Source organism: Toxoplasma gondii, chromosome VIII (genome assembly GCF_000006565.2).
Source record: "Toxoplasma gondii ME49 chromosome VIII, whole genome shotgun sequence".
Classification (NCBI taxonomy): domain Eukaryota; phylum Apicomplexa; class Conoidasida; order Eucoccidiorida; family Sarcocystidae; genus Toxoplasma; species Toxoplasma gondii.
This window is the reverse complement of record NC_031476.1, coordinates 707,490-735,446: the sequence shown is the minus strand read 5'-3', so window position 1 is coordinate 735,446 and position 27,957 is coordinate 707,490. Positions and strand designations below refer to the sequence as shown.

Sequence of the window (27,957 nt, the reverse complement as noted above, 5' to 3'; positions counted from 1 at the left end):
GTGTCTCTGGATCTCTCACGCACGGGAGGTCTCTTCTCGTTTGTGCGCTTATGTTCTGAAAAAACAGGTGGCTTTTCTGCGCTTCTCCACCGGCTTACCCATTTTACGTAAAGTTCCCAGCTTTTTCCGATTGTCACGCATGTCCCGCATTCAACGCATCGCAGTTGGCAGAATACTATATTAGGGGAGTGGAACCACGTGGCGAGTTTCTCTTGACATGTCAACACTGTGTGGATTCTCTCAACTGGCGCCCCTGCCTCTGTGCACTTTAATGACTCAATCGCTTTTCCAGAAGGCCTACAGAATGACACCTTCGGCAACCCGCCTGAGAGCTGGTTGTGCACTGTTCGCTGGAACTCCGGGGACAAATTCAGGACTTCTGTAGCCCCGATCATCCCCCCTCACCCCCCACCTCGTTTTTCCTTGCTGAACTGGCACAAGCCAAGCATTTCCATTTGACAACCGATTTTAAAATGGTGGCATCATTACTAGAAAGGCAAAGTTCTTCGAACGCGATCCACCCGTGTGCCGCGTGTAATGCACTCATGCAGTACAGACAAGCGAGTTCGAGCCTTCGGTACCCTTCATTCGCCTACGGCCCTGCTGAAAAGGGTCTGGAAAGTGTTTAAAAACGAAGAAGGCATTCCCTTCGTCCGAAACTTCACGGAAAAGATGTGGCGGGAGTTCTCAAACTCTAGTGCAACTCGCTTGTCTTGACAGCTAGCCAGACGGCATTTCCTCAGACTCAACAGGGCATCTCTTCTGTGCACGGAGAGTCTAGCAGGTGGGACTGATGCAGATCTTGGCGTGAACAAGTCGACTTTTCTTTGAAGCGAGAGTCAAAGACACCGCCACCAGTTGAGCTAGAGTGCTGGGAAGAAAAAGAAAGAAACCCAAACTCTCCCTTCGCTGTGCCCGCTCCTAGGGTCACCCTGCGACCGGACTCTGCCTCCGCGTAAGCGGCCCGGCCTGTCACCTCTCGAGACATTTTGTGTCTGCAAGCGATGTCAGCTTCACCGTACCAAAACCGTTCTGCTAATCGCGGGAGGAGCCCACCATGTGTCCACTTTTTCGCTCCTTTCTGTGATTTTTCTGACCACGAGCTGAAACCTAGACGTCTGTGCCGCACTCTACCGCGCCTCACGGTCTGAGCGCCGCCGTTTTCACCGGCTGCTTCTCCTCTTTGTCGTTTCAGAGGAAACTGCGTGTTCGCTTACCTTTGTTCTTGAGATTTCCTTTTTTTACCGACGGGATTTTTCAGGAAGAACGCCGGAATACTGAGAAATCTCCAAGGGTGCCTGTGCTCTTACAGCTGCCGCACGGCCTCAAACAGGTCTCGTTCAGCAGTGCCTTCCTGCTGTGGTATTTGCAACGGAGTGCAATTGCGTGCAAAGAAACGCATGCATATGACAAGGCCTTTCCTGCTTCACGAGATAGTCGACGCAAAAACCTTCAATGCCCTTTTTCCCTCTGTCCGACCCACGTTCTGCCTCGCCCCTTGGCGCGTCGTTCCAGAGAGAACGCTGGGGCCGTCAAAAGGCTGCTCGACGTCCGGAGCCCGTTACTACACTTTGAACGCGAAATTGGCATCTGCAAGCGCGCGCGTGTATCCCATACGTGTCTGCATCTGTGCTTCCCCGATTTTTCTGACGAATTGCCGTTTTCTCAGCGCGACCGCAACTCAGTGTTGAGTTGCGCCCTCTGTGCCGCAGGCAGGAGTCTGTACTCCACAGACCGGGCTGCTCTTTCGCTTCGCGATCTTCTCATCATGTGAAGAAGTCGGGACCCAGAGACAGTGTCGAATTCCCTCTTGATTTCCATCTCACCATGGGATGGGTTCCCCCCTGTGCGGCACCTGCCCACTCGCAGGCGGCTGCGAACCTACGGGTGGAGTCTCTGGGTTCTCGTTCTTTTCCTGACGGGTCGACTAAAAAGAGGCGAAGGGAGGAAAGAACAGACAGGTTTCGGAACCTGCATTTCCGGACTTTGCTCTACTCTTGCTCCAGTTTCTCCTGCAGCAGAAACGCGCCTGCAAACGGACACAAAACCAGCTCTCCTGGACATCCTGAAGAAAGCCTACGACCCACTCCCCTGTTCGTGAAGCGCGCTCGTTTCTGTTTTTATCTTCTCTTTCTTTTCTCTGTTCTGGCCTCCAACTTTTTTTCTCACCGCGCTGACGAATGCACTCGCTTCTGCAACGTCTTTGCTCAAGCGCTGCATGTGAAACTCGACAATCCGGTAAGCACTGAGACAGAACGTGGACAAGAAGCGCTGAAGCACCTGGAAAAAGGGAAGTGAAGAAAATGCCTTAGAATGACAGACAAGAGGGCAGGTAGTCGTGTGTACATGCGAACGCTGGCTGTGGCGGATTGAGGTTAACTTCGTGCTATTTGAGGGAAACTGGAGGAAGCCCCGCCTGCGTTTTTACAACCTTTTCTGCGAGGGAAATCAATTTTCTTCGAGTCTGAAAGATGAGTTCTTGGCTCTAGAACTCAGCACAGTTGACAATAATTGCTGGAACACAGTATCGGTGTACCCGTCGCGCCACAGGTCCTTGTGGAGACCGACACCAAGTCCACGCAGACGTTGGGACATGGTCTTTTTCAACGCAAAGGGTCACTTGACGGTTCATCCGAAAATAAGAGTGGTCCGGCCGGACTCCTCAAACTGACTGTCTCCGCATTTCCTTTTAGTCCTTGTATTTTCTCCCGCGACTTACCTGACCGCTGTCTTCGTGCATTCAAACACAAACAGCGGACTTCCCACCATGGCTGTTTCTTTTTCTCCACGACTTGCCTTTCTTTGTGTGAAACGCACAGTTGCCTCTGGCAGTCATCTGCGACAGTCTCCCACGGTGAACTCTTGGTTTCGGTGCGACTGGGCCAAACCAGCCGCGACGGCGATCCGGCGCAGTGTGCGTTTCGCACACCCGCGCGTGACTGGCAGCTCTGTTCCATGGTCGTTTGCCGCGCTGTGTTTTCCCCATTCTCCAGGAACTTTCTCGGCAGACGCTTCCAGCCTCGTTGCGGTGGCAGCAAGTGAAGACGAAGAATGGAGAAGAGGTGAACGCGGCAGAGAGTGCCTCTTGGAAAGGTTTCGCTGACGTCCAACTTGCCCCTTTTCGCCCCGACGAAAAGCCAAGCCGCGAACGAACGGTTCACGAACACAGAGACACTGTACACGGACTTTCGGGGCGCGATACGCTGGGAATTGACTCCTTCCGAGGCACTGACCTCCGTGGAAACCGCCTCTTTGTTCGCCTTCCGCGGCCAGCACTCCACTCGCCCTTCCTCTTCCCCTCGTTCTCTTTTCCGGCTGCTACACAACCTGCAGAGTCGTCTGTGTTCTTCGGCGCAGATGGCATCCCGTCCTTCTCAGAGATCCACAGTGAACAGTCAGAGGACGCGGAAGAACCGGAAAGTCAGGACTCTTCGTCTTCCAGAAATCAGGACGAGGCGCCCAAGCCAACTGAACATGCCAGCCAAGAAAAAGCACACGAAAGTCAAGGCGAACCGACGGAGGACTCGGGGGCAGCTGAGTCGGCTTCGGAACACCCTTCGCCTTCCAACTCCATCCCAGCTGAAGAAGAAAGTTCTGCAACTGCAACCCAAGAGAAACCCACTGAGGGGCCTTCTGCCCCGCAGACCCTGGCCTCGCCGCTTGGTGGGGACACTGCTTCCTCTTCGGGGACGGAACAGACGGAGCGTCGGTCGGGATCCCCTGTGGAAGAGCAAGGCAAGGACAGTACGCGAACAGCTTCTTTGGGATCCGTGTCGTATTCCTCCACAACAACGACGACCGGCACTCCCAGCGCCTTCAACGTCAAAGAGGCCCTCCTGGCGCCGGTACCCACGGGCGCGGTCGCGGGACCGCTAGCTGGGCGCGAGGCGAGGGCCCAGCGAGGGGCCTCGGCGGACAGCGGCGAGCGCGGCGCCGCTGGGGCGAAGGAAGCGGCGGGAGAGGCGCAGGGACCGAGCGAAGTTTCAGAGGAGAAGGCCGAGCCGAAGCAGAAGGAAGCGACAGAAGGAGGAAAGACTGGCGGAGACAAAGACGGACAAGAACGTGGAAGTGCGGCCGGGAAAGAAGACAGCGCCCCCACGACGGAGAAGCCGCTCTCGAAAGCCGAGATGGAAAGAGCGGCCGCAGAATTCGTCAAGAAAGAGGGTGGAATGGGGTCGTTGGAGAAAAAATTGGCCGAAAGTGGACCTCAACTCACCGAGGAACAGACGAAGACTTTCGTCGACACCCAAGGTAAAGGCTAGGGGAGAACTAGCAGACAGAGGAGCGTTCGATGCAGACTCAAGATGAGCGGAAAAATTGAGGGGAATAAAGCAGTGAGACAGGGGTGAAAGAGGAGACTGTGTGTCTCACGTCTCACACTGAGAGTTCCTCACTCTGGCTCTCGATAATCGTGCTCCAGAGACCGTAGAGGTATCCGGGCATAAAGGGTGCTCTTCCTGACTCGTTCAGGCCATGATATTCGATGAACAACCTGCATGTCTTACACGGTGGAGGAACTGAGGCGGCGAAGCGACGTATCAAAGGCCCCACGTTTTCCACGAAGAGCCTGCAGGTTCTTTCCTCAGTTGACACGCGCACACAGTCAACGCCAGTCTGTGTTCCGATAGAGAGAGTTCGAGGGTCTGTGCTCGCTCGTGATTGGGCCGGGAGTCGGTTTGCTGTGGTCGGAGTCGATCGCTCGAAAGCTCTGCGTACATACAATGTAAGACCAAACGCTGTGTCAGCAAGGGGGCATCCGGGAGGCTTCGACAGCGGGCTCTCGTGATCTGAGTGTCTGAGAATGTGGACGCGAGCGAGATGATTGGCAGCGTGACTGCGGCAGCCAGTTGGCGAGGGAGGCTGATGGCGCTCTCGGATTCTTGTAGATCGCTTTGTCGCATGCTTCGACTTTTCTCTGTTTCTTCTTTCCAGAGGTTGCACAGAATGTGCGGAAGCTCATTGGACTGAAGGCCGGCTCGAACCTCCATCTGGAAAACCAGAAACTGATCAAAGCGGTGGGTGTCGAAAGTTGAAAGCACAATGTCTGAGACTGGGGCGGAGGCGTCACTCTCGCTCCAGTTTCGTTCAGTCTTTTTCTGCGTGCTTTCACAAGAATGAACAGCGAGACACACGCCGACATCGCAGAGTGCAGTGGAACGCTCGTTGTCTCCTAGGACGGCCTGCACCGCAGAAGCTAGCAGAAGACTTTCCCCATCCTTCCACTTTCCGCCGCCTCTCTGTGTTTTGATTCTGAATTCCGCCTTCCCTCTCGGGCGGGGGGCGGATCCCCGCAGCTTGTCGCGCCAGCCGTTGCTCTGTTGGACGAGAGATTTTTTCCGACTCCGGTGACAGCTGACGGAGCCGCTGGCGTCGTCTTGTGTTCGCCTGGATTTCGGCCATGCGTCTTCCTTTTTCTCCTGACTTCTGTGGCTTCTTCTGACGTGTATGCTTTCTGCCGAGTTCTTTCGATTTCGACCTCATATGCATTCTCCAACCTTCTCTCAATGCGCTTCTGTCTTCCAGGACTGCGACTTGGCAACCTTCGGACCCGAGTACTGCGCTGCCCGCGATAATCCGAACGCCCTCAGTCTCCTGTGGTCACTGGAGCACCGGAAAAACACAATTTACTTTGTCATTGCCATGATTACGCTTGCTTTCGGCATTGCAGTGCAGACGTGCATTCGCTTGCTCGAGAGGAAAATCAGCGAAGGAAGAGACGAGTTCTCGAAGGAAGTGATGGAAACTGCTTTTCGACAAATCGCGACCATCAGCATCGTCAACGTGATTCTCTGGGGAACGATGCAGTCCAACGTCGCAGAAGTCCTCGACGAACTCGTCTTTGGAGATGTACGTACACACGCTGGCGCGGGCTCTTCCATGTCTCTGATTTCGTCTCTGTTGACATCTACATTTATACGTCTTTTAAAGTCTTGCACCAGCGTCTGATTTGCTGTTCTGCGTTGCTTCTTCAGGTCATGCCGCCCCTTCGGGACAGCGACACCGTGCTGGAGAATGTTTCTCCGATGCTCGAGGTCCTTTTCGAAGAGCTTTTCTTCGTCTCGGTCATTCTTCTCGTCTGGTAATACAATTCTTCTCCCCATGCGGACTATTTTTCCAGGACCCGAGTCTCCATATCGAACTTCTCTCTGTGCAGGGTTTGGCCTGTCTGCACCATTCGAGTATCTTCGCGTTAGAGGGTGCTCTCTGTCCCGTTGTCTCTCTGACACACGTTTTCTTTTTCTCTCGGCTTCTCTGCCTTCTTCGCGGCAGCTCTGCGACCTGTGTTGGTCACGGCCTCGTCACCTCGAACAGGACATTTCAGAAAGAAGCTGAAAGTTAATCGCTGAGTGGACTTCCACACACTCGACGGCAGATGCTTCGCACCCGCACTGGCTTCTTTGCATTTCTGAGTCCTTCGATTTTCGTGATTTGGAGACTGCATCGAGCACTCCCAGTACAAGATCTTTTGAATCGGTTTTTCCTCTAAACGCTCGATGACAAAATCGCTTTGACGTCCTCTTGGACATGAATCCATGGAAGTGAACGTTGCAGTTCTGTTGAGTGCGCTTAACTGTGTGCACCTATATTTCGGTATGTCATTTCACAGTTTGGAGGACATCTTGATAGACAAAAACTGTCAGCGGACGCGCGCGCGTGTGTGCCGCGTTCCTTTGTCACATCCGGCTGCTGAGATGCCTTACTCTCCTGCTGGAATCTCGCGTAGCCAGAGGCATCGACTCAGTACGCTTCAGGCGCCAGTAGCTTCATCGTGCGAGAAAATTGGGTGTGTGTCCTGGGTGTCTCTCAGGTATGTTGTCTTTGTCATTCTCTTCCAGTGCATGATCCGACAAATCATCGAGTGGATGCGGAAAATCGACGAAGAAGAAGACATTCCTTTGATCGCTCGAGATGCAGAGACACAGAGCCACCGCTGGTGCGGGGCCGTCCTGGGACGCTCTGCCCTCGACAAAGCAAATTTCATTGCGCACAGGTGAACTTTTCTGCCTTTTTCATCTGCGTCGTTGGTCGAGAAAAAGTTCATCCTCACCTCACTGTGTCGCTCGCTTCTCCCATTTGCCGTCAGCGATGCATCTCGCCCGCTGTTCTTCCTCTCGAGATCGAGAACAACCTTCTTCGCTGGCGGAAATCTTTAGTGTCTCTGTGTCTCCTTGTTGGGGTCGATGTCTCGGTCAATGTTTCGTGTGCTTCATTCAAAGACAGAGACCTGCCAGGTGGCGCAGAGTCGCTTCGTCTGTATCGTTTTCATTGCAATACTGCAACTTTTCTCTGCGTCCTGTGTGCTCCATCAAAAGTGAGAGAGACGGAATGATGCCAGGGGGTTGGACGCTGTCATTTTGTCTAGCCTTTAAAGCATGCACAAAGCCTCGTTGTCTCCTGCCGTTCTCCTGGGGGCGTTCACACTCATGTCTGTGTCGTGTCTGCACGATTTTCTTCTTTTTCGCCTTGTCCTTGTGCATTCTAATCCCCTTTCTTCTCGATTCCTGAGGCCCGTCGCGGCCTTCATATAGTGACGTCTCTGACTACTTCTCTTTGATTTCTCACGCAGAGCGAGCAGCTCACCAAAGATACGGACCGATTATACTTGGCCATGTGCATTTGAGCGAACAGCTGTCTTGTATTTCGCCATTTAAGCGGGACTTTCTCTTGTGCTTCTTAAAAGTGACTTTACCGGGGATGACATGTCAGACCCACTTCGGCATTTGAGTTAACGGACTAGCAAGTCGCGTCCAGCTTTGTACGCTTTCCAGTTAAAGTCGCATGTGGAACCGCCCTGTGTAATCTAATCAGGAAAGCCTTCGTCACCGTTTTTCTTTTTGAGTCTTTCTGCACTCGCAGATACGAATTCACTGACAACGTTCAGTCCATGAGTATCCCAGGCGTCGACCCTTCCGGCTACTACTTCATGGAGTATTTGCGTGCAAGTCTTCTCAAGATGGCCATCGAGATGATTCGTCTGCCGAATTCGACGCTGTTCTTCCTCATGATTATGGACATATGCCTTCGGTAATGTCGCGGGGGGAAAAACGCGAAAAGACTCGCCTTCTTGTTCAGTGCAACGCCTCAAACTCCCGCCTTCAACAACTATAGTGACAATAGTCTTCGTGACATCACAGACACAGGTCACCTATCTTTCTCCATTTGTGTTCCTTATACGTTGGATATCTGTCTGTCGATCTATCCATCAGTCTCTGTATATCTGTCTGTCTACCTCTCTCTATCTACATGGCTGTCGACCTATCTGATTGTGTGTGTCTTTCCTGCATGTGTATCTGTTTTTGTGTCTGTATCGGTCCGAACATGTTGCTTTTTCTCTGACTCCTTTCTCTCCACTTTCCTCTGTGTGTGGGGGCCTGCGTCGCGTTTCCTCGCCAGGCCGTCAGCTTCTCTCTCTTCCCACCCCCGTGTTTTCTCTCTTTTCAGACCGACGTTTAGTTTTCGGTTAGGCCAAGAAGTTGGCCTCATCAGTGGGTTGTCCGCTACATGCCTGGTGGGGATGCTGCTCGTCTGGGCGTACACCGCCAGGATCGAAAAGCAGCTCTTGCCTCGTCACGTTCCACACTACCTGGTTATGCGCTACCATATGGAAGTCGGAGGAGACACCAGCTCTGAGTATCTGAAGGAGTTCGCGCCGCCGTACAAGCTGCAGAAGCAAAAGGTGAGAAAGGCCGCCGCCGAGATCTGACTGAGCAGTCGCACTCGTCGTCGCACAAGCACTCGGCAGAGAAAAGGACTTTATCGAAGCAGAGGCGTACTGAACAGAGACAGCTGTTCAGTGAACAGAGGAAGGAAGGACTGAGGGAAACAGAGAGGATGACTGGAAGCAACGGACAGAAGAGAGAAGAAGAAGAGAGATAAAGCGACAGGAGGATGAAGACGAGGGTGGGGGGGTGGAGCAATCAGATTTTTCACGTTTTCCGCTGTTTTCTGTGAAAAACCGAAAAAATGTGTGCCTTCTTGCAGCCGTTCTCCCCTTGATTCTTTTTTTTCTTAGAATGCATGGCCGGGCGTCTGTTCGACGTTCTTGCGCGGGACGACGCTGCCGAACAAACATCAGCAGCTGTTCTGTTTCTGGGCGAACGGCCCGAACATTGTTTTGCGAGCGGTGGAGGTGAGTGTGTTCCCGCTTGAATCAAAGTTCGCCGCTTCCACGACGCAGCGATTTCTTCTGTCGGACTTCGAATCAGAGCTCGCGAGTTTCATCTTGTGCGGAGTCGAGACGTTCGTGATCACCAAAGGTTTTCTCTTGGTGTTCCTGGCTTCCTGTCCCAGCTCCCTGTTCGAGTTTCTTCATTTTTGCAGCTTCGAGAGACGCCACGGCCCGTACTATTCTTCTCTCTGTTGCCTGTCTCGCGTCAACGCGCGCCTGAGACCTCTTTGCTTTCTTCGTCGGTCTCACACAATGACACTTTGTGTCTCGTGGGTTTCTCTGTGGACTTTCGTTTCTGTTTGCAATTTCACTTTATGGTGTTCGCCTTTGTGCTGGTTTTCTGCGACTTTTCCCCGGCTTTTTCCTTCTCGGATTGATGGTCGCCATCCGGGCGTTTGCTGCTCTGTCTGACTTTGGCATTTGTTTCGACGTTTGGCCTTTTTTGTTTTTTCCAGGCTTCGTTCTTTTGCCAGCTCCTCGTCCTCGCCTGGTGGGTGCAGCTCTTCAGAAGCCACCCGGCAACTTGGCTCAACTTCTGTTGGTGGGGCAACGTCGTCGTCGTCCTCTGTGCCGGTTCGCAGTTCGCACTGTTGAAGAGCGTCGTTTACACGGTTCTTCTTGCCCTCAACTCAGGCATGCTTGTCGATCCTGAACTCCTTGAGAAGGTCAGCGGAAACGCCGGGACAGTCCGCAACAAGATGCCGAGGAGCCAATTGCTGAAAAATCACGTTTTTACACGTTGTTCGTAAACTTAAAAGCTCCCGCTCGTTTTCGCGGACAGAAAACCGATCGTTGACTGTCGCAGAGCTGGGTGCATCGGCCAACGAAGGTCTTATCTGTCGGTGAAAAGAGGGCAGGGAAGCAGGCAGAGAAGTTGCGACTCAGCAAGTTGCTGCATGTGCAGCAGCGACAGTGCATGTGAGAGGGACTCCGCGTTCGCGTTCTCGCCTTTTCTTGCCCAATGACTACATGCAGTGCGCAAGATGTCCCTCCTGCACAAGCCCCCGTAAAGACTCTGTTCTGAAAGAGAGAAGTCGCGTCCAAGAAGGAGGCCTTTTCTCCATGTGGGTGCACGAAGGGTAGTTGTAACACAGTTCGGGGCTAGGAAATGCTGGAAATTCCACCAAGAAATGGCTTGTAGAGCCTCTTTCACAAAACGTATTTTGTGAAAGCAGAACTGATGAAAGAGCCGCGTGCGTTAATCGACATTCGTTCTCAACTATATATATATATATATATATATATATATTTATATGGCCAAGCGTACCTAGAGGGTTATACGAAATCTCAAAAAATCACATAACTCTACATATATGCATGTCGACAGTTATATTGAGATGAAGTGCATAGAAACGTGTAGACTTGGATTTTAAGACTTCATTTTCTGACTCAGAATGGCGGATACTTGAAATGCTTTTTTCAGGTATGGGATCTGCAGCGGGCGGAGAATGTCAGGCGAACGGCAGAGCTTATCGACGCCCTCCGCGTTCAGTCCACGCTCTTCGCTATCAGCGAGGGAGGGGACATGTTCTGGCGGCAGTTGCTCATACGGTGCGTTGTCGTCTTTTAGTATTTCTCCACGGATCTGCTTCACTTTGGGCGGAAAAGAGGTCTCGGAGTGTCAGGGCGTCTACGTGGATTGTGGTCAAGAAGCTGTAGGCGCGTGTGATTTTGGGATGAGAAGGACGGCAAAAACAGAGTCCTGTTAGTGTTTGGTGCTTCTCACGTTTGCGTGAGTCTTTTGCTGCACCTGTCTCAAAGGGTGCTTCAGAAAGGAATTCGATTTCTGTCGTCTCTTCCTCTCTCTTGACCCCCGATATCTCCGGGCATGTGGTGCACTGCGTTGCCTTCTGTTTACCGATTCGCGGAGAAGGGATGAAAGTCGAAGTTCAAGCGTCTTTGAGCTTCCCTAGCGCAAGCACTTGCGTCGGACCTCGCGGCGGTGTCGACTCCAGACCAGTCACACCGGTGGTAAAGAAGGCTGTGGAGCCTTTTCCATGCTTTTGAATTCCTTCCCAGTTGCCTTCAAACTTTTCGGTCTGTCTGCATTTTCCAGTTTTCTCCGAATGTTGCTCATTTTTCTCTGATGCTTGCAGTTCTCTGTTCTCCCAATTTTCCCTGTGTTCTCATTCTTTAAATTTGACTTTTTTTCAGGTCCAAGGGAGCTTCCAGGCAGGCCCAGGAACAGCGACTGAGTTTGTGGGCAGCGCTAGACGAAGAGCATCAGGGCGAGATCAGTCGCGCAAAAATTTTCAAGTTCCTCACGTCTCAGGGATTACCGATCAAATCGGAATCTGGCGTTAATGTGCGTTTTCTCTGAACACCAGAAAACGAAGCGCTCTGCCTTTTCTTGAGGCTCATCACACGCCTCAGGCCTCCTACTCACCACACGGCGACAAACGTCGGAACTGTCTTTTCTACAGACATACATGCAGGCAGACCGGCACACCGAGTCACCTACCTGAGTCACGTTACCTTTTCCTTGTGCACCTACATACATATATATATATATATATATACATATATATACATATATATATATATACATATATATATGTATATGTATATGTGCGGACGTATCTTTGAATGTATGTACTCGTCATGCATTTGCACACGTACATGATGCAGAAGGGAGTGTTTGTGCGTTTGAGTAAATGTATATGACGCGCTCATACATATTTATATCTGTCTATATCCTTACATGAATGAAACGGTAGGCATGCTTGTGTGAGTAGGGGTACACGCAGACGGGCGCGGGCGTTCGCGTGGTGAGTATGGACGACCTCGGAGGCGGCAGGCGCGACACAACTGGCGACGTTTCTGTTTCTGTGCATGCAGGACTTTCTGCATGTCTTTGATCGAAACCATAAAGGCGGTGTGAACGAAGATGAGTTTTTCGTCATGGTCATGGTCGTGAAGCAAATGCTCATGGAGCCTCTTGACCGCGACGCTGTTCGGGTGAGTTCGCCTGGTCGCTTGAAAAGGGAGGCGACCCAGTGATTCTTGTTTTCTTGCGTTTCGCTCGAACTGTGGTAGGTTGTCGGCTTCCAGACGGGATCATTCAAAAGCTGGTTCTGGGGAAACGCTGCAACCTAAACTGCACGACTAGCGTTCATACAAAAAATCGCTTTGACGGCATTTCCCCGTCTGCACTGCAGAGAACGATCCGAGAAGTCCCATATATATATATATATATATATATTGCATATACAAGTGTACATGTAAATATATGTATATATATATATATATATATATATATAGATGTATGTGTAATTATCTATATATATGGATATTGTATATATAATTGCACATGTAAATATATATATATATATATATATATGAATTTTATTTTGGGGGTGCTTGTGGAAGCAGAGAATTTGAGGCGGTGCCTTGGCACAGTTTTGTGCTAGGAGAGGCAAACGTGGAGAGCAGAAGTGAAGTCAGAAGGTGGATAACGCTGCCCTGAGAGTCGATCTTCTCGGGAGCGAAACGAAGCTTAGGACTGGATGCATGCAGTCGAAGAAAAAGACTGGAGGAGCTGCATGTTTGCCTCCTGCTGTTTACTCTTTTTTAGGAACTGTTCGAAGGCCGCTACGGCATTCCCTGGACGTCTCCTGTCGGAATTGATTTGGCAAACTTAAGCAAGATTCTTGCAGAGGTTCGGAACGGCATTGTCGCTGCATGCGCTCCTTTTTTGACTTTCGTGTGTGTCTCCAGAAATCTCTCTTCTGCGTCGTCCACTCTCGCTGTGAATGGTCTTCCGATGAATGTGCAGCAGTCAGCGTAGTTTGACCTATGCGCCGCCTGCAAGCTTTTTTGTGTGCAAGCACAGAGCTTTGCGTGTAAAGACCCCATTCCCTCTACAGTCTTCTCATGTGTCTGTCCGTTCGTGTAGCCACGCAGTTCTTTCCTTTTCGCTCTGTACGAACGGTTAAATTCGTTTTTATCGATTTATCTGTGTTGCTGCTTTTTCTAGATACAGCATGCATGCAGAGGTGACGAGGGGCATGTTTTTATGTAGCGTTTCACCTGGTGGAGAGATCAAGAAAGTGCGAGCTAGCGTTGCGTCGTTTCATGGCATTGTGTCGCTTTGCTTTCCAGCTTCGGCTCACCTTGTCGGAAGGAAAGAAGAGGTATTTGCTCGACTTCATTGGTGGAAAGCGAGGCACGACTGCCGTCTCTCCAGATCACTTCGTTTCCCAGCTCCAAGCCATGGAAGAACAGGCTTTGAATCCGATCCAAGTGAGCTTTGTCCTCCCCTCATACACGCCCAGTTCAGAAACCTCCTATCCCTCTATAAAAACGCGCACATGCAGCGGACACACCTCGAATTTATTCATTCATACATATACATAAATATATATACAAACATATATATATACAAACATATATATATATATATATATATCTCTACGTATGTGGATAATATGCATGCATCTGTCTAGTCATCGTTGTCTTTCCTTGTCCGAGTGCCTTTTCAGCTTGGCCAAACAACTTTTCATGTGGAGAGACAGCGGTGGGGCAAGATACCTTCTTACGGAAATCCGTGTGCGCATAGACAAATCGACTCTCTTGATCATGTGAACAACAGAAACGAGAGTTGCGTTTTTGTGTCTGCAGAGCGAAAGTCTGCGAGGCCCACCAATTCCTGGAGAGCGAGTGTAACATGGCAAGAAATGCATGTTTTAGTGCTCGTTTGTTTCCCTCTGTCGCGCATCGGAGGCGGAACACACACACACACGCATACACAAATTTACGCATCAACATCTTCTGTTGTTCACCGGACTTCCTGCCGCAAGCTCTCAATATGCTTGTCCATCGGTACACAACTATGCGTATTTGTACCTCTACATATTCATCATGGGCAAATATACATATATATATATATATATATATATATATATTTATGTGCTCCTGTAAAAACTTGTATGTATGTATGTATGTATATACTTGTGCATATATATATATATATATATATATATATGTCGACGGGTCCGAATGCGCGTAGGTGAATGGATGCGTTTGTGTGTTGAGTGTGGACGGTTTTCTCGTTTTCTTCCTTTGGTTTCTGAGGTAATGATTTGCTGTCGGGCATGCATTTGGATCAACGGAGCCTGCAGCAGCGGCAACCAAAGGGCCTAGTAGGTTTCGAACCTACATACAAAACTTGGAGTGTGGCAGTCGCGCATGCGTCCGATCTTTTTTTCTATGGGCAACTTTGCCCCAGCCTGGAGGCAGACCAGGCGTGTCAAGTGCTGGACGGGCGAAGAGAAGGAATTTCCTTGTAGTTTTTCGTCTTTTAAAACCTTTATCGCATGGCACGAGCGTCCACATGGGGCTTCCACCCTTCGACAAACGTCTCACCCACCCCGCTGAGAGACTCACATGAACTCGACTCGTCGAAAGCCGCTTCCTCACATGCAACAATACATATATACCTATTTATCCATATGCAGACTCAAGCGCCCAGTGGAACGACAGTACATAGTTGGAAATGCATGCAGTGTGGAGGTATTGGACAGCGTTTGGAGCGTTTGGAGGTTCTTGACTACGCCAGTCGACGGAGAAGGAAGATCGAGACTGAGAGAGAGAACATGATGAAGCAGAGATGTCGCACAGCGTGACGTTGAGGGGAGGCGAAAACAGAGAAGCGTGTAGAAGCGAGTGCAGAGTCTTTTCGAAGCACAAACGGGAAGAACTTTCGCATGCAGAGATCTATTGCAGAGGATCGGTTTGGCATAGACAGTGGCGCAGCTTAGGTCGCCCTGAGTTTGCAGATTGATAGGAACTTGGCGTAAAGGCGAGACTGTTCTAACCGCTGTAAAATTCATGGTAGAAAGCCATGGCTAGTCCTTGTTACGCCGGCGAAGAGACATTTCGTTGCTAGATCACCTCGCGCAATTAAGCATGTCTCTGCAAGGCTTTAGGTTTTTTAGTCGAGGTGGCGACAGAGCATAGCAATGGAGACACGAGAGGACAAAGGCCTGTGTGAGAATATAGAGCCCCCTTGCAGAACCAGCGTCTCAAATTTGTCAACTTCGTAACAAAGAAAGAACTTACAACCGAGAGGCGCCCAGATGCCCGTTCACAGATGTGGCGTACAAGTAGCCAGTCTACTTACCTCTCTGTGGACAATTGCATGTATACTATTGCATTTATTCCTATGCATGCGCATGTATGTGTGTGCCTGCATGCTGCTACGTGTCTGTGCAAGCGAAACAGGCAACAAGCTGGGACAGCTCGACAACAGGAGATAGCTACATCTAGGTTTGCACATGTCGACATGTACTCTTCATGGATATACAAGCCTACATAAGTATACATACATACATACATATATATATATATATATGTATATATATATATATATATCTGTATGTGTAATTATAAACTTGTTGTTTCTCTTTGGAATGGGGGTCCCTGTCTCTTGTACTTTGGGACTGGGAGGGTTGGGTTATTAGAGCGTCAAGGGTGCTTGCAGAAGGAGTGTCTGAAATTTGCGTTCTTCGTCGCAAAAACACAGACTGTCAACCGTGTGAGGAATGGTGGAAAAACAATTTTAACACAGACAAAGCTTTTACTTTTAACAAGACCTTCATTTCCCTTCCTTCGAGGCGTAACAATCCCTGAACACCGGGCACAAGTGGCTGCCTCACGACCTACAATACTCTCCTGTTTGTTCAAGAGAAAACCATATCTGAATCTCCATTTCCGCTTGCCTCATTCACGCTCGTACACAAACCTCCACACGCATATATAAACGCATACAACTACATTTTCATATATATATATATATATATATATATATATACAAATATACATTACATATATATATATATATATATATATATATATATATATATATACAAATATACATTACATATATATATATATATATATATGCTTATGCATGCCTGGTGGAAAGCCACGCCCCCATGTCTTCCGACTTTGCGTGATTTCTGCTCAAGCACCCGTGAAAAAAAGTATGTCCCTAATAATCTCGAGTGTCTCGCGCGGCACTCTTCTTCACTGTTTCTGAAGACTCCGGAGCTGCCCAGAGACATTCTTGGTCGCGGCTTTCGCGGCCCGCGAGACGGGGAGCGTCGCGTAGGCTGTGGGAGAGGCTGCCCTTCCTTGGGTCTCCGCACAAGGCGCAGTATCTCCTCCGGAGGCTGCATTCCCCCTTAAAATCCCCGCATACGCCTGCGCGGGGGCGAAGGTCTGCGGCGAGACTCCCGAGGGATACACCAGAGGTGAAGCTCCAGTGGTGTCAGCGGTTGGAGTGACCTTGTAGGTGTACAACGCCGAAGCGTCTCCTTTTCCGGCCGGCCGGAGAATGCCCGTAGGGCTCGGAGACACGGCGGCGCCTTGAGGCGAGGCGTTGTCAACCTCCAGAAGCCTCAAGCTTTCCTGCAGCGGTCTCTGGGGTACAGAGGAGGCTGTAGGGATTCGGTAGATGGCATCGTCTGCGGGAGGGGAAAACGGCAGAGAATTCGTGCGTGAAAGAGTTCTCGCCTCTTTGTTCCCTCGAAAGCAGGCCGCCGCGGGTCTGTAGCATGCATCTGTCGCCTCGACAGTTGCGAACGCTTGTCGAAGTTGCTGTAGCGTCAGGGCGTTGCGGCTGAGTTCGTGCTGAGCGGAGGCGAGGGCCTCGTCCTTGTCGTTCAAAGCTACACGGCATTCCTCCTCCTTCAAACGCGTCTCCAAGGCGAGGCGGCGAGTTCGCGCGACTTCTGCGAGGTAGGAAGCCTGTCGCTCGACTTCGTTACGTCTCAGCTGGGACTCCAACTCGTACAGATATGCGTCCTTCGCTGCAGAGGCCCGAAGGAGTTGCTGCAGGTGACTGGAGGTCTGTTCCAAGTCCTGCGACAAAAGCGCCAGTCTCTCGTCCAGCTGCTTGATTCGCGCGTCTCGGCGGACGACTTCATTCTGCAGACACATCACTTTCTCGTCGCGAGAAGCCACGATGTTCTTCAGCGCGTTCTGCTGCTCCTCCAAGATCTTGATCTCCTCTTCTCCCTTCTCCGCCCGCTCCGTCTCGGCTTTCAGAGACGCCCGCGCCTGCTCCTGCAGCTGGTCGTAGTCGCGATTCCGTTGCTGCGAAGCAGAGCGAAAAGGGCAAAGAGAGGAGAAAGAATGCTGGATGGAATGCCTGGCGGATGTGCAGAAGGAAATGGGGCAAAGAGCCAGTCAAACAGAGAAAGAGACAGACAACCCTCGACCTCGAGTCGCAGCAGATGCCGAGAGCCGACAAACAAGCTCATCTCGCTCGGAAGAAATGCGTTGAACAGCCAGAGGAGAGAGAGAGGGCCGCCGACGGATTCGTTTCGCGAAACGTGGAGACAAAGTTGACAGAGAAGACTTTTTTTACTTCTTTTCTGCTTTTCTGTCTTCCTCTGAACAAGACTTTGCACGCGACCTCCGCCCCATGTTTGTACCAGTAAATGCGACTGTCGCTCTGCGCCTGAGTCTTAGGTCCGTTAAAAACAACAAATTTGTCGAGAGACATGCCGAACGGAAAAGGCGAGACAGCGCCACAAAAGACTTTCGCGACTTCGGAATGTCGAACACCCACATAGAGAGTGTCTTCACCTGTCAAAGCGGGGCTGACCCGCAGACAGGAGCCTTGAAACGAACACAGAGTCGATTCTTCGAAGAACCATTGAAGAAACTCCATTCGCGAATCTGTCGAACGCGTCTCCCGCTTTCTCCGTTTTCATCTCAATTAGATACTTTGAATAGTAAAACAGGACTCAGGAAACGCAGAAGACAGCCCCGTCTTACTGCAGCGAAGAGAGAGCCTCCGCCTCTTTACCTGGAGGAAGGTTTCGACTCTCGCGAGTTTCATGTCTCTCTGAGACACCATCTCCAACAGGCCTGCAGCTTCTTTCCGTTTGTCTGTGAGCTTTCTAAAGGTTTCCTCGAGTAGCAGCTCCCGGCGGCTCTTCTCCTCCTTCAGCGCCGCGACTTGTGCGTTCAACTGCTTGATCTTCTCCCGCAGTTCCACACTGTCTTGGACCATGGCGATCGCCTGGACGCCGAGCTGGACAGCAGACGCCTCCTTCGTCTCCGGGTCGGAGACATTCATCGCGGCTGCTAGCTGTTTGTCTTTCTGCAGCAGAAGCTCTCTCATGTCTCGTCGCTCTTCTCGCAGGGCCTCCAGGCGCCGCGTCAAGAGCCTGTTTTCATCTTCTTTCTCCCGCAAGGTCTTCACCGCCTCGATTGTGCGAACGCCCGGGAGGTCGGACGCGTCCTCTCCGGCCTTCAGTCTGCAGTGCAGAGAGGCAGAAAGAAAACCGAGTTCAGTGCAACTCTTTCTTCACAGTAACTAGGGTCTTGCGGCAGAGCCAAATCTCTTTTTGTCGACCATCGAAACCACGGACGCGACTCGGAGGCACTTGGAAGACTAGAACCATCGTTCCGGGAGTGCTACGCCCTCAAACAGGATGTTGACGCAGGCCATAGGGGGGACGTGGAGCTCCCAATTCCTGGTGGAGCTGGGGCGTTTGTAGCCGCGACTCAGAGAAGAGAAGCTGGCACAGAAACAAAGACGGCGCCAAGGAGAAGGAGTCGCGGGAGCGACAGAAGACAAGACACGAAGGGGAGACTGCTGCTGTGGATAGGGTCTATAGAGGGACAGGAGATGCCGTGATAGCGCAGGAAATGCAAAGAAGTCGAAGAGAAGGGAGGAAGCGAGCAAGCGACAGAGGGTGAGGCAAGAAGTGAACTGTGAGTCTGAGAAGCAGAACACGGAGAGAGAAAACAAAACCTTTCTGTTGCGGTTTCAGATCTCTTCTTCAGCTTTCCTCATGTTTCACATCAGGGTCCGGTTCCGCCTCTCCTCGTCATTTATCCGTGCATTTGGCCTCTTATGTTCCGCCTTTTTTCCCTGTTGACTTACGCGTTGATCACTGCATCTTTCACGAGCAAATCGGCGCTCAAGTCGCCTTTCTCTTTCCTGGCCAAATTCACCTCAGCCCTGAGCTGCTCAACTTCCATCTCCTTTTCACAGAGATTTCCTCGGAGGTGGCGAACTTCCTCGAGCTCCGACGTTCCCTCAGCAATGCGGCGGGCGTTCGCCTGCCTTTCCAGGAGTCGCAGCTCCAGTCGTTTCTCCTCGATGAGGGCCTGGGTCGAGGAAACAAAGACAACAGAAAAACGCCGCTCGGAGGAGCCTCTCTCGGTGGAACAGTGCGGCCACTAGCGTCAGCGGAAGGAACGCGAACTGCCCTCCACCTTGGACTCTAAAAAGAACGCTTTTTCTGCAGAGTTCCCCCACCCAACACAGAGCCTGACTACGGCGCTGGAGCCGCCGACATCGCAGCCTGGTGCGCTGAGGAGCAGAAGCGCGCCTAAACGTTTGCCTCTTGTGGCCAGTCGTTCAAACAGGAGCGACAGTCTGTTGCAACTGTCTCTTTACTGAGAGGGGGTCTGCAAATGTTCCCGCCCTTGAGACAGAGACGAGAAAGTGGAGGGGAGAGACACTGGCGAGTTCCGGAGAAAGGATGTTTGCGAGCGACACCCGGAAAAAAAACGGAGAACAACAGCGACCAACACACGCCGTAGAAAAACGCGGACATCGCTCAGAAGAAAACAGACGTCACTCTGAAGAACAGCACCCTGAGAGACGCATGAGAGGCGTTACCTGGAGTTCCGCTTCCTTTCTGAGGAGCGCGGAGGTGAGACTCGAGTCTCTGTCGACGGCCGCTCTGTCGGGGAGTCTCCGTCGGGCGTCACCCCAGGCTTCACCTGTCCCTGCGGCCGCGGGGGCAGCAGGCCCCAGAGTGGGGACTGTGAGCTGTCGGGTATCGTGGCGGATCTCGTACGCGCGCGAAGGTGAGGGCGCATGAACGACTTTCCCTGCGTCATTTGCGACATGGTAAAAACTCTCAGAGGCAACTCCAGCAGGCACTGCAGTCGTCGTGTAGGCGCGAGATCCGCCGGCGGGTGGAGGACTCCCCGAAGGACTGAGAAGCGGCGCGGGAGCGTAGTAGTAGTAACTTCGCGTGGACGGTTGAAGCAACGGCATTGCGGCTGCGGACGCGGGACGTTTTCCGGCGTTCGGGGAGCAACAGCAGAGCGCGTTCGAGTCGCATGCAGAGCCTTCGACTGGCACCAGGGGAGAAGGCGCATGCAGCGAAGCATGCACTGGCATCGGGGAGGCCTTGAGATCCCGCGATCGAGTCTGGACCGGAGACGACAGGGACCGAGCTGGCACAGGCGCCTGGCGCTTCACAGTTGCCCGGTACCCTCTCCAGCGAGAGGGTGTCTCCAGGGGGAACTCCGGGAGCTCGAGAGGAATCGACTGGCCGAGCTTCGCACGCGGAGGAGGAGCCTCGGCCTCTGAGGGGAACGAGAGTCGCGGCGTCGAAACGAAGTCGCTGTGCCCACACTCGCACAGACGCAGAATGGACTCGAAGATGTCCAGAGGCGAAGGCACTGCTCCACAGTCTGCCTCAGAGCTCTCCGGCTCGGAAGCCGAGACCCGAGGCGCAGGGTCACGAGGCGAGGAAGCCTGAAGCGACCGCGATGGGGCAGGCGTCGCCTCCAAATGCAGTCCTCCTCCTGAGGAAGGCGGGGATGATGCAGGCGAAGGTGCGACAGGAGACCCAGAAGAAGAACTGGGAGGAGCAGCCGAGGGTGGAGCGGGGGGAGGCGGAGAGCTGGAGGTGGAGGTAGGTGAGGGAGTTGTCGATGGCAGAGGTGGAGGAGAGGAATCGGAGGAGGCTGGTGGCGAACGCATAGAGGAAACGGAGAAGAACGCGAGGGGAGGGAGTGGAGAAGCTTTCAGGCGAGCGGTCGACGCTTCGACGACTCGGTCGCGGTTGCCGAATTCGAAGATTCGTTTCGAAACCCGGCGAGAGCGTTTTGAGGAACGCAAACGGAAGAACGCGTTGGAGAGTTCTTGAGAGAAGGCTGCTGAACAGTAAAAAACAATGAGGCAGACGTGGAAGGAAAATGTGGCGACGACCTCCGCACAAGTGGAAATGCTCGAGGTCCACGAGAGAAACAGAAACGCGGAAAAGGCGCATCGACAGAGCTGATAGACTCAGTGGAAACGAACGAGCCAGTCTTGACGAAAAAACCGAAGTGACTTGCAGAGAGGCACTGAAGAACGTGGTAGCCACACGAGGGGTTGGTTGAATTACGCAGAACGTCCTCAGTTTCGCGCAACGTTTGAGTCCGAACCGACTTTCAAACGCACACATCGACTCTATGTTTTGGTGTCCAGGGCCTTCGGAGTCAGGAGAACGTCCAGCGGTAAAAGTTTCTTTGCGTTTCTTCCTACTCTTTCGCTCTTTCTCGGCGGAACTCGCGGTTCCTCGGAGGCGAAGAAGACCGGAGCTCCGAAACGAACAGTGACGCCTCAGATTCGGTTTAGGCAGCGCGTTTCGAGGTCGGCAGGAAACCGAAAAAACAGGTACGCAAGACTGTCGGCACCGAACGCGGAGATACGGAAAGCAACACGAGAAAACGGTTCTTTTCAAACAGGGAAAACGCCCGCGGGAAAAGGCGCGAAAAATCACTAGCTAGCCAGGTGAGTCCGCATCGACGATGAACTCTGCCAATACAATCGAGTGTTTCATGAGCGAACTTGAGCGACACAGCACAACAAAGTAGGAATGAAGGGCTTTCTCGTATCTTCCTGGGAATTTTATCCTTGCACAGAGTTCTTTTCCACATCTCCTCGTTCCCGACATCCTCATCCTCGTCTGTCGCGAGAAAAAAGAAACCAGAGTCTGCTGTCTGCCGTGAAACGTAGACTTCGCTAGTCGCACGCGCTGCGAAAGCCGCAAAAAAGTGCCTGCTCGGCAGCTGACGGCGGTGAAACCAGAAACCACTTTCTTCGTTACAGGAGGGAGACGACTGAACAAGGCACTCGTGTTTCGCATTTACCGCGAGAAGACTAAAACCGCGTAGAAACGGTAAGTTCCACGCACTTTCGGCGTCGCGAAAGCATGCTGCTGCAGCTGCTGGTGTACAGGCGTCAACTAGGAGAAGTCAAGGTGCGAGCAGAACAAAGAAAGGGAAGGAGTTCCGGCGCTTTTGCAATCTTCTACAGCAAGGACGCACACTCCGGAAGCAGAGTCGTGTTCTACAGGCGCACGTAACATTGATTTCTACGAAATGATCTCGAGGCTGTTGCGCGCTGCAGTTTACAACAAAATCAAGGGTGTTCTTCAAACAGCGAACCGACTGAGAACGTACAAGACGCAAACGGATCTGCGCCAAGAAGTGCCACAAATTACCTTGATTGTCCTTGTTGCGTTAGTACATGGTGCTCAATAAGCTCTAGTTCTGCAAATGTTCTCCCCTTATCCTTCCACGCGGACCAGACGGAGGAAAAAAGTGAGTCCCGTCCGCCGGTGTCCACCGTAGCTTTGAAGAACGAACATTTCTAGATAAGCTCTACGAAAGAGAATCTGACAGACCATAGATTTCCTGTTGTGGACTAGTCTGCGAAGTCCTTTTGGCTCCTAAACACCTCGAGGCCTTGGTATTTTCAGGAATAGCAGTCGTGAATGCCACTGAGAAATGAGTCCGTGTCTCTCCCCTGGGGAGCGAGAAAGACACAGACAGCCTCGCCCAAGTTGCCGGCTGCGTAGCAATCAGTTCCGACGGAGGAAACCTCCCAACTTGACTTGCATGCAGCATCCTTGGTACTCTATGATGAGGTTTACAGTTCCGGAAACAGTTTGTGGATCATTACGGGGGTCTCTAGTGCCCAGATGAGGAACTCGAAAGCTCAATCACGTTCACCAAATGCAAATCAGGCTGTCTCAAATTCCTCCACACTCGGCTGACTAGTCACTTTGCACCTTCAGCGTCGGCAAAAAACTTGTGCGAGGATCGCCTATTAAACTGTGACTCCAGCTGGACAATCCTCCCTTGCAAAGTGTGAGCTGAGGAAACTGATTCCAGGAATGAGGAACAGCTGACCAAGTTCTTCATGACTGCAGTCTGCCCCACTCACTACTCGGGCGGAATGTGCCGGACAGAGAGGACAACGAAAGGACAAAAATTCCTTTCTCCCTCAGACAAGACAGAATCCACCGTGACGTTCGCTCTGGAATGTCGATACAAGAAGCTCCGCAAACAGCTTATGGTGTGAAGTGTTTGAACAGCTGTCACAGAATTGAGAACGCTTTGTGTGGAGGCTCTCGGTGACAGCGAACGACGTTCGGCTGTCCGCAGCGTCGCAGTTAAGCAACCAGAACGTACGTTCCTCTTTGTCCGCCAGGTCTGTGTGTCGGCGCTGTGGCAGCTGCGTTGGCGCGACTCTGTCAAGTTAAGGGAGAAACTCTAGCTGGACGGCGCTCCCTCACTTGGACATTACGGAAGGCATCGACCTTGAGACATTCAGTTGCGCGTGTATAAACGGGGACTCACAGCGGCGACCTCTCTTCCTAGGCGGTCTAATGGGGAGCTTGCCGGAGGTGCGTTTTCTTGTGTTCGAGTTAATCCGTCAAAAGGAGAGCATGCGGAAACGTTTCTTACGGAGGAGGCGCAGTCACGAACAAGCGAAACATTTCTTAAAAAATCAGTTCTCACGGGGAACGGAAAAACAGTGGAGATAACTGCTGCAGAGACACTTGACGCGTGCAGTGAAACTAGATCGAGAGAAAAGGAGTTTCCGAAACGACGCGCGTCTAACGAGAAACCTGCTTCAGCTGGATAATGTCAAGAAATTACGTTCTACCATTAAAACGCGCAATCTCCCGCTCATGTTTGCGCCCGGAAGAACCAAACATACGCACTGTCTCAGAAGAAAACACAAACAGAAATCAACAGACTCCGTCCATGCTTCCCCACACAGCGGCCGAAGGCGCTTCCTCTGCCATGCGTTTCCAAACTTCAAACAATCCTTGGGACTCCCAAAACGACTTTTGCATTCTACCTTGGCACACACATATACATATATAAATATACAGACAGATATGCATATATATATATATATATATATAAACATAAACTACATTATATATATTTATATATAATACATATGTACAAGATATGCGTATGTGTATGTAAATATCCGTGGTGCACGCGCATTTGTGGAGGTCTCTGTGTTTGACCTCGTGGGCGTGCATGCAGTGGAGCATGAAAGTCACCGATGAAACGAATCGTGTGAATGAGCGGAGCCTTGGCTCGCTCCACCGACTTGAGGTCCTTGAACGAAATGCCGAGCTGGCAGAGCGTCGTCGCCTGCCACAAGCACCGACCGATGAGCTAACCTTTCGACTCTGTCGTCGCGGAGCTTTTGGATCCACTCCTGCGAGAAAAGACCAAGTCGACGGATAAGAGAAAACGGAAAGCGAGTAAATTCGTGAGAAAAAAGAAGATAAAAAGGGGAAAACACACTTTCGCGACGTGCTACCGTTGTTTGAAAAAGAAGAAAATTCCATTCTTCAGAGTCTGTCAAAACACCGGGCATAGAAGAGTACACACTGGCCAACCTCTTCTCACGATACATGCGTATCTATGCATATTTGCACACAAACCACAATGTACATATATATATATATATATTTATATATATATATATCTAGGAAGATGCATGCGAATCCACCCTACGAATGCAGAAGCAAGTTAGAAATACATGTATAAAGATGTAAAAGATGCATGAGCAGATCTGCGTGTGCAAAGAGCGTACTCGAAACGTTGTCTCGTCGAAGCCGTAGTTAAACCACTGAGACTTATCGCGAGCGTACATCCACTTGCGATCTCTTGACACCTCCCATTCCATAACGACCTGCGTCAGAGAAATACACAGGAGAGGCGCTCACGAGAAGGACTAAAGCAAACGACTCGGCGAGAAGTCCCGGCGGGAGGGGAAAACGAAGCGGCATGCTCAAACGCACCGAGCAATCCGGAACCAGCGAGCTTCCTCGCCGTCGACTCTGTTGGCTCGGGCGTTCTTCCTGTCTCAATTCGTGTGTCTTGCTTGTCTTGGTTCGTTTTTCTCCGTCACGCTTCTTCTGTCATCTTTCCCCTGCGCTGTTCCTTTGTCTGGCTCTGCTCGCTTGCTTCCTTTTTCTCTTCGGTGTATTCCTGTCGCTGCGCCTCCACCTTGGTCTCTTCGATTCTACGTCTCCGCTGCTTTTTCAACTCCCGCCTCACCTTTCCTTCAGCTGTTGCAGCTTCGACGTCGGGGACGCCTGCATGCGTCTGGCTGCCTCGCGGCAGAGACGCAACGCCTTTCACAGCTTCAGCGCCTTCCGCTTTTTCCCCTGTGGCATGCGCGCTCTCGAGAGCCTCCGCCGGGTGACGAAGAAGAGGAAAAGGGTGCGACGACGCGAGGACTTGTTGCCCAGAGAGAGAAGAAAACAGAGCTCCTGCTCCCTGCATGCAGCGCCGGCACAGCGTGGAAGGTGAAGTGGAAGAAGAATTGAGAATCGACACAAGGACGCGACCCGCGAGGCGACAGAGACAGGAAAGGAGCAAAATACGGAAAATGAGGCAGAAACGCAGAGCGAAAAGCAGAGCGAAAAGCAGAGGGAAAAGCAGAGACGCGTCGAAGCAGACCGGAAAGACGATGAGACGGAGACACAAACAGACACCTATAGAAGAACAGCTCCAGAGAGACAGAAGGCAGGACCCGGCGGCATTTGCAAAGGAGACACAGATCCCTCACGCTCGCCGTCTCCTTTCGCCCTCAGAGCGTTTCCCCTCAGTTCCGTCTCGTTCCTGTCTCGTGTGAGTTCCTCAAAAAGGAAGAAACAACTCGAATACATGGCAAGACAGAAACAAAGCAAAGACGTACAACGTCGAAAGTCCTCAGTGCGGTTCCCGAAAGCACAGAGAGAGAGAGAGGGAAAGTGCAAGCAGAACTGTGTGGACCACGAGCTAAGAGAGCTGCATATCCTCTTCTGGTCGTCGACAAGAAAGCATTTGCGACTTCTCTCATTGTTTTTCTACACTCGTATGGACAGCAAGAGAGGACGGCTTGTAAATGCTCCTGTGGTCAGCGCCGCCGTAACGGGGGCGGTCACCTTTGCCAGGATCATTCATACGCGTTCGCTGGAGGGGAGCCACTGCGACTTCGTTCCGCTTTTCAGCTCCCTTCTTCTCTCTGTCTCTCTTTCTGAGTTTTCTCTGAAAGCTGTGCTACGGCTTTCCCGACGTTTCTCGCCGGCTGCCTCCACGCTCACTCCTGTTGCGTCCTCTGCGCATTCGAGGATGCCTTCGATGTTCTCTCCGACGCACACACCGTCTGTGGGGTGTCTCTGCGCAGCGGCGTCGCCCAGGGCAGAAGCCAAAGTCGTCTCTGGTCGCAGACTGGTATCGAATGAAGCGTCTGCTTCAGCTGGAGGAAGAGCCTCGCCAGATCCTGCCTGCGGTGGAGGAAACGGAGCGAACGCGGGAGGTCCGCCAGAGCGCTGCTGCTCTCGTGCGAAGTCGGTTATCGTTCCCTCGTCCGACGTACCACACAACAGAACCTGCATGCAGAAGAAACGAAAAACGGAAAGGACCCAGCGTTCCCGAGGCAAAAGAAATATTAAACGTTTCCAGCCACTGATGAGACACACACCCTCCAAGTCGTCTGCCAACATGTCCACCTGTTCATGTCAATCACGGAAATCCAGCTCTTCTCGCACTATATATATATATATATATATATAATACTTGTAGATATATATATCTGTACATCCATTACATCCATATGGAGACAATTCTACGCACATAACGTACATATATATATATATATAAATGTACATGTATATATACATGTAGTAGCTGTATATAAGCGTGGAAGAGGATGCAGGAGGAGGGTGATTTGTGTGTCTGGGTCTGCATGTCTGTGTTCTGTGGAGATGGGGGAGAAGAGCAGATGCGCCAGAGGGAAATTTCGTTTTTCGGAGCCTTTTTCGGAGGGGCTCTTGGCATTCCTTCTCTCTCTCCTGGAACAACTGAGTGTCCGTGCGTCTGCCGATTGCCGCCGGTTTCTTTTTTTTTCTTGGAGCGGCTCCCTTCGTTCCTCCGATGTCCCCGGAGTCTTCCGGCACCGAGGTTACCTGCACGCTGTCTTCCTCATCAGCTTCGCGCGATGCATGCAAGTTGTTGCTCCGTTGGTAGCTCGACATCGCGCTGGGGCGCCAAGCAGAGACTGAGAGAGAAGGAACGGAAGCGGAGACGCAGGAGGTGGAAGGAGACAGGAGATGACGAGGAGACTGGTGAAAAAAAGCAGAAATGAAAGACGCAGAAGAAAAAGACGCAGAGGAGAAAAAGACGCAGAGGAGAGAGAGACGCAGAGGATAAAAAGACGCAGAGGCGAAGGAGCCTGGGAACAAACGCAAGCAGAGTGGACGCGCGGGAGAGAGAGCGAGGAAGGAGAGAAACCGAAAATCGGAGACCTCTGCAAAGAGGAGCGGCGCGAAAAAAAGTTTGGCAAAGATGATTCCTTTTCGCTGCACAGAGAAACCAGACAGACGAATCAGAGGCAGAAGAAGGACTGGAAGCTGGAGATTTGTTCACGGAAAGCAGAAGGGGAGAAAAAAACCCAAGCAGGTCGATACAGCGAAGGAGAGGGGAGAAGCTGAGGGAAAGAGAGATTCCTTTCAGAGAGAAGGAAGCTGCGAGCATTGGGAGGAAGACTTGAGCATTCTTTATTTCCAGAAAGCAGAAAAAACACGGGGAAAAGAACACTTGGGAGTATTTCTCTCGCTTTTCGGTGTGGCTTCTTCTTCGCTTTTTTGCATGCACGGATCGACTTTTTTAAGGAGACGCGACGACCCAACCATGGACCAGGAAGACACAAGCTTTTTCTCGCTGCGTTTTCAATGCGG

At 51.6% G+C, this 27,957-nt stretch overlaps 3 protein-coding genes across 3 annotated transcripts; 1 reads left to right on the top strand and 2 right to left on the bottom strand.

Annotated features, from left to right (window-relative positions):
- Nucleotides 1-1,827: 1,827 nt before the first annotated feature.
- TGME49_230350 (hypothetical protein) lies at nucleotides 1,828-14,021 on the top strand (the record flags this gene model as incomplete). The annotated part of the gene is made up of 16 exons (XM_018780253.1): nucleotides 1,828-2,238; nucleotides 2,994-4,251; nucleotides 4,933-5,015; nucleotides 5,524-5,847; nucleotides 5,973-6,079; nucleotides 6,809-6,991; nucleotides 7,858-8,025; nucleotides 8,443-8,677; nucleotides 9,014-9,130; nucleotides 9,625-9,834; nucleotides 10,593-10,720; nucleotides 11,324-11,474; nucleotides 12,008-12,127; nucleotides 12,744-12,827; nucleotides 13,271-13,411; nucleotides 13,790-14,021. The coding sequence occupies 16 exons, from the start codon at nucleotides 1,828-1,830 to the stop codon at nucleotides 13,832-13,834; spliced, it is 3,765 nt and encodes a 1,254-aa protein (XP_018636889.1). The 3' UTR covers nucleotides 13,835-14,021.
- A 2,174-nt stretch (nucleotides 14,022-16,195) lies between these two features.
- On the bottom strand, nucleotides 16,196-20,912 carry TGME49_230340 (hypothetical protein; the record flags this gene model as incomplete). The annotated part of the gene is made up of 4 exons (XM_002367904.1): nucleotides 16,196-17,266; nucleotides 17,985-18,438; nucleotides 19,071-19,297; nucleotides 19,815-20,912. 4 exons carry the CDS (start codon nucleotides 20,910-20,912, stop codon nucleotides 16,196-16,198), a joined length of 2,850 nt encoding a protein of 949 aa, XP_002367945.1.
- A 2,885-nt stretch (nucleotides 20,913-23,797) lies between these two features.
- Nucleotides 23,798-27,794, bottom strand: TGME49_230230 (hypothetical protein). The gene is made up of 5 exons (XM_018780252.1): nucleotides 27,187-27,794; nucleotides 26,323-26,610; nucleotides 25,292-25,513; nucleotides 24,825-24,923; nucleotides 23,798-24,443 (listed from the first exon to the last, which is right to left on the bottom strand). The coding sequence occupies exons 1-5, from the start codon at nucleotides 27,253-27,255 to the stop codon at nucleotides 24,279-24,281; spliced, it is 843 nt and encodes a 280-aa protein (XP_018636890.1). The 5' UTR covers nucleotides 27,256-27,794; the 3' UTR covers nucleotides 23,798-24,278.
- Nucleotides 27,795-27,957: the final 163 nt, after the last annotated feature.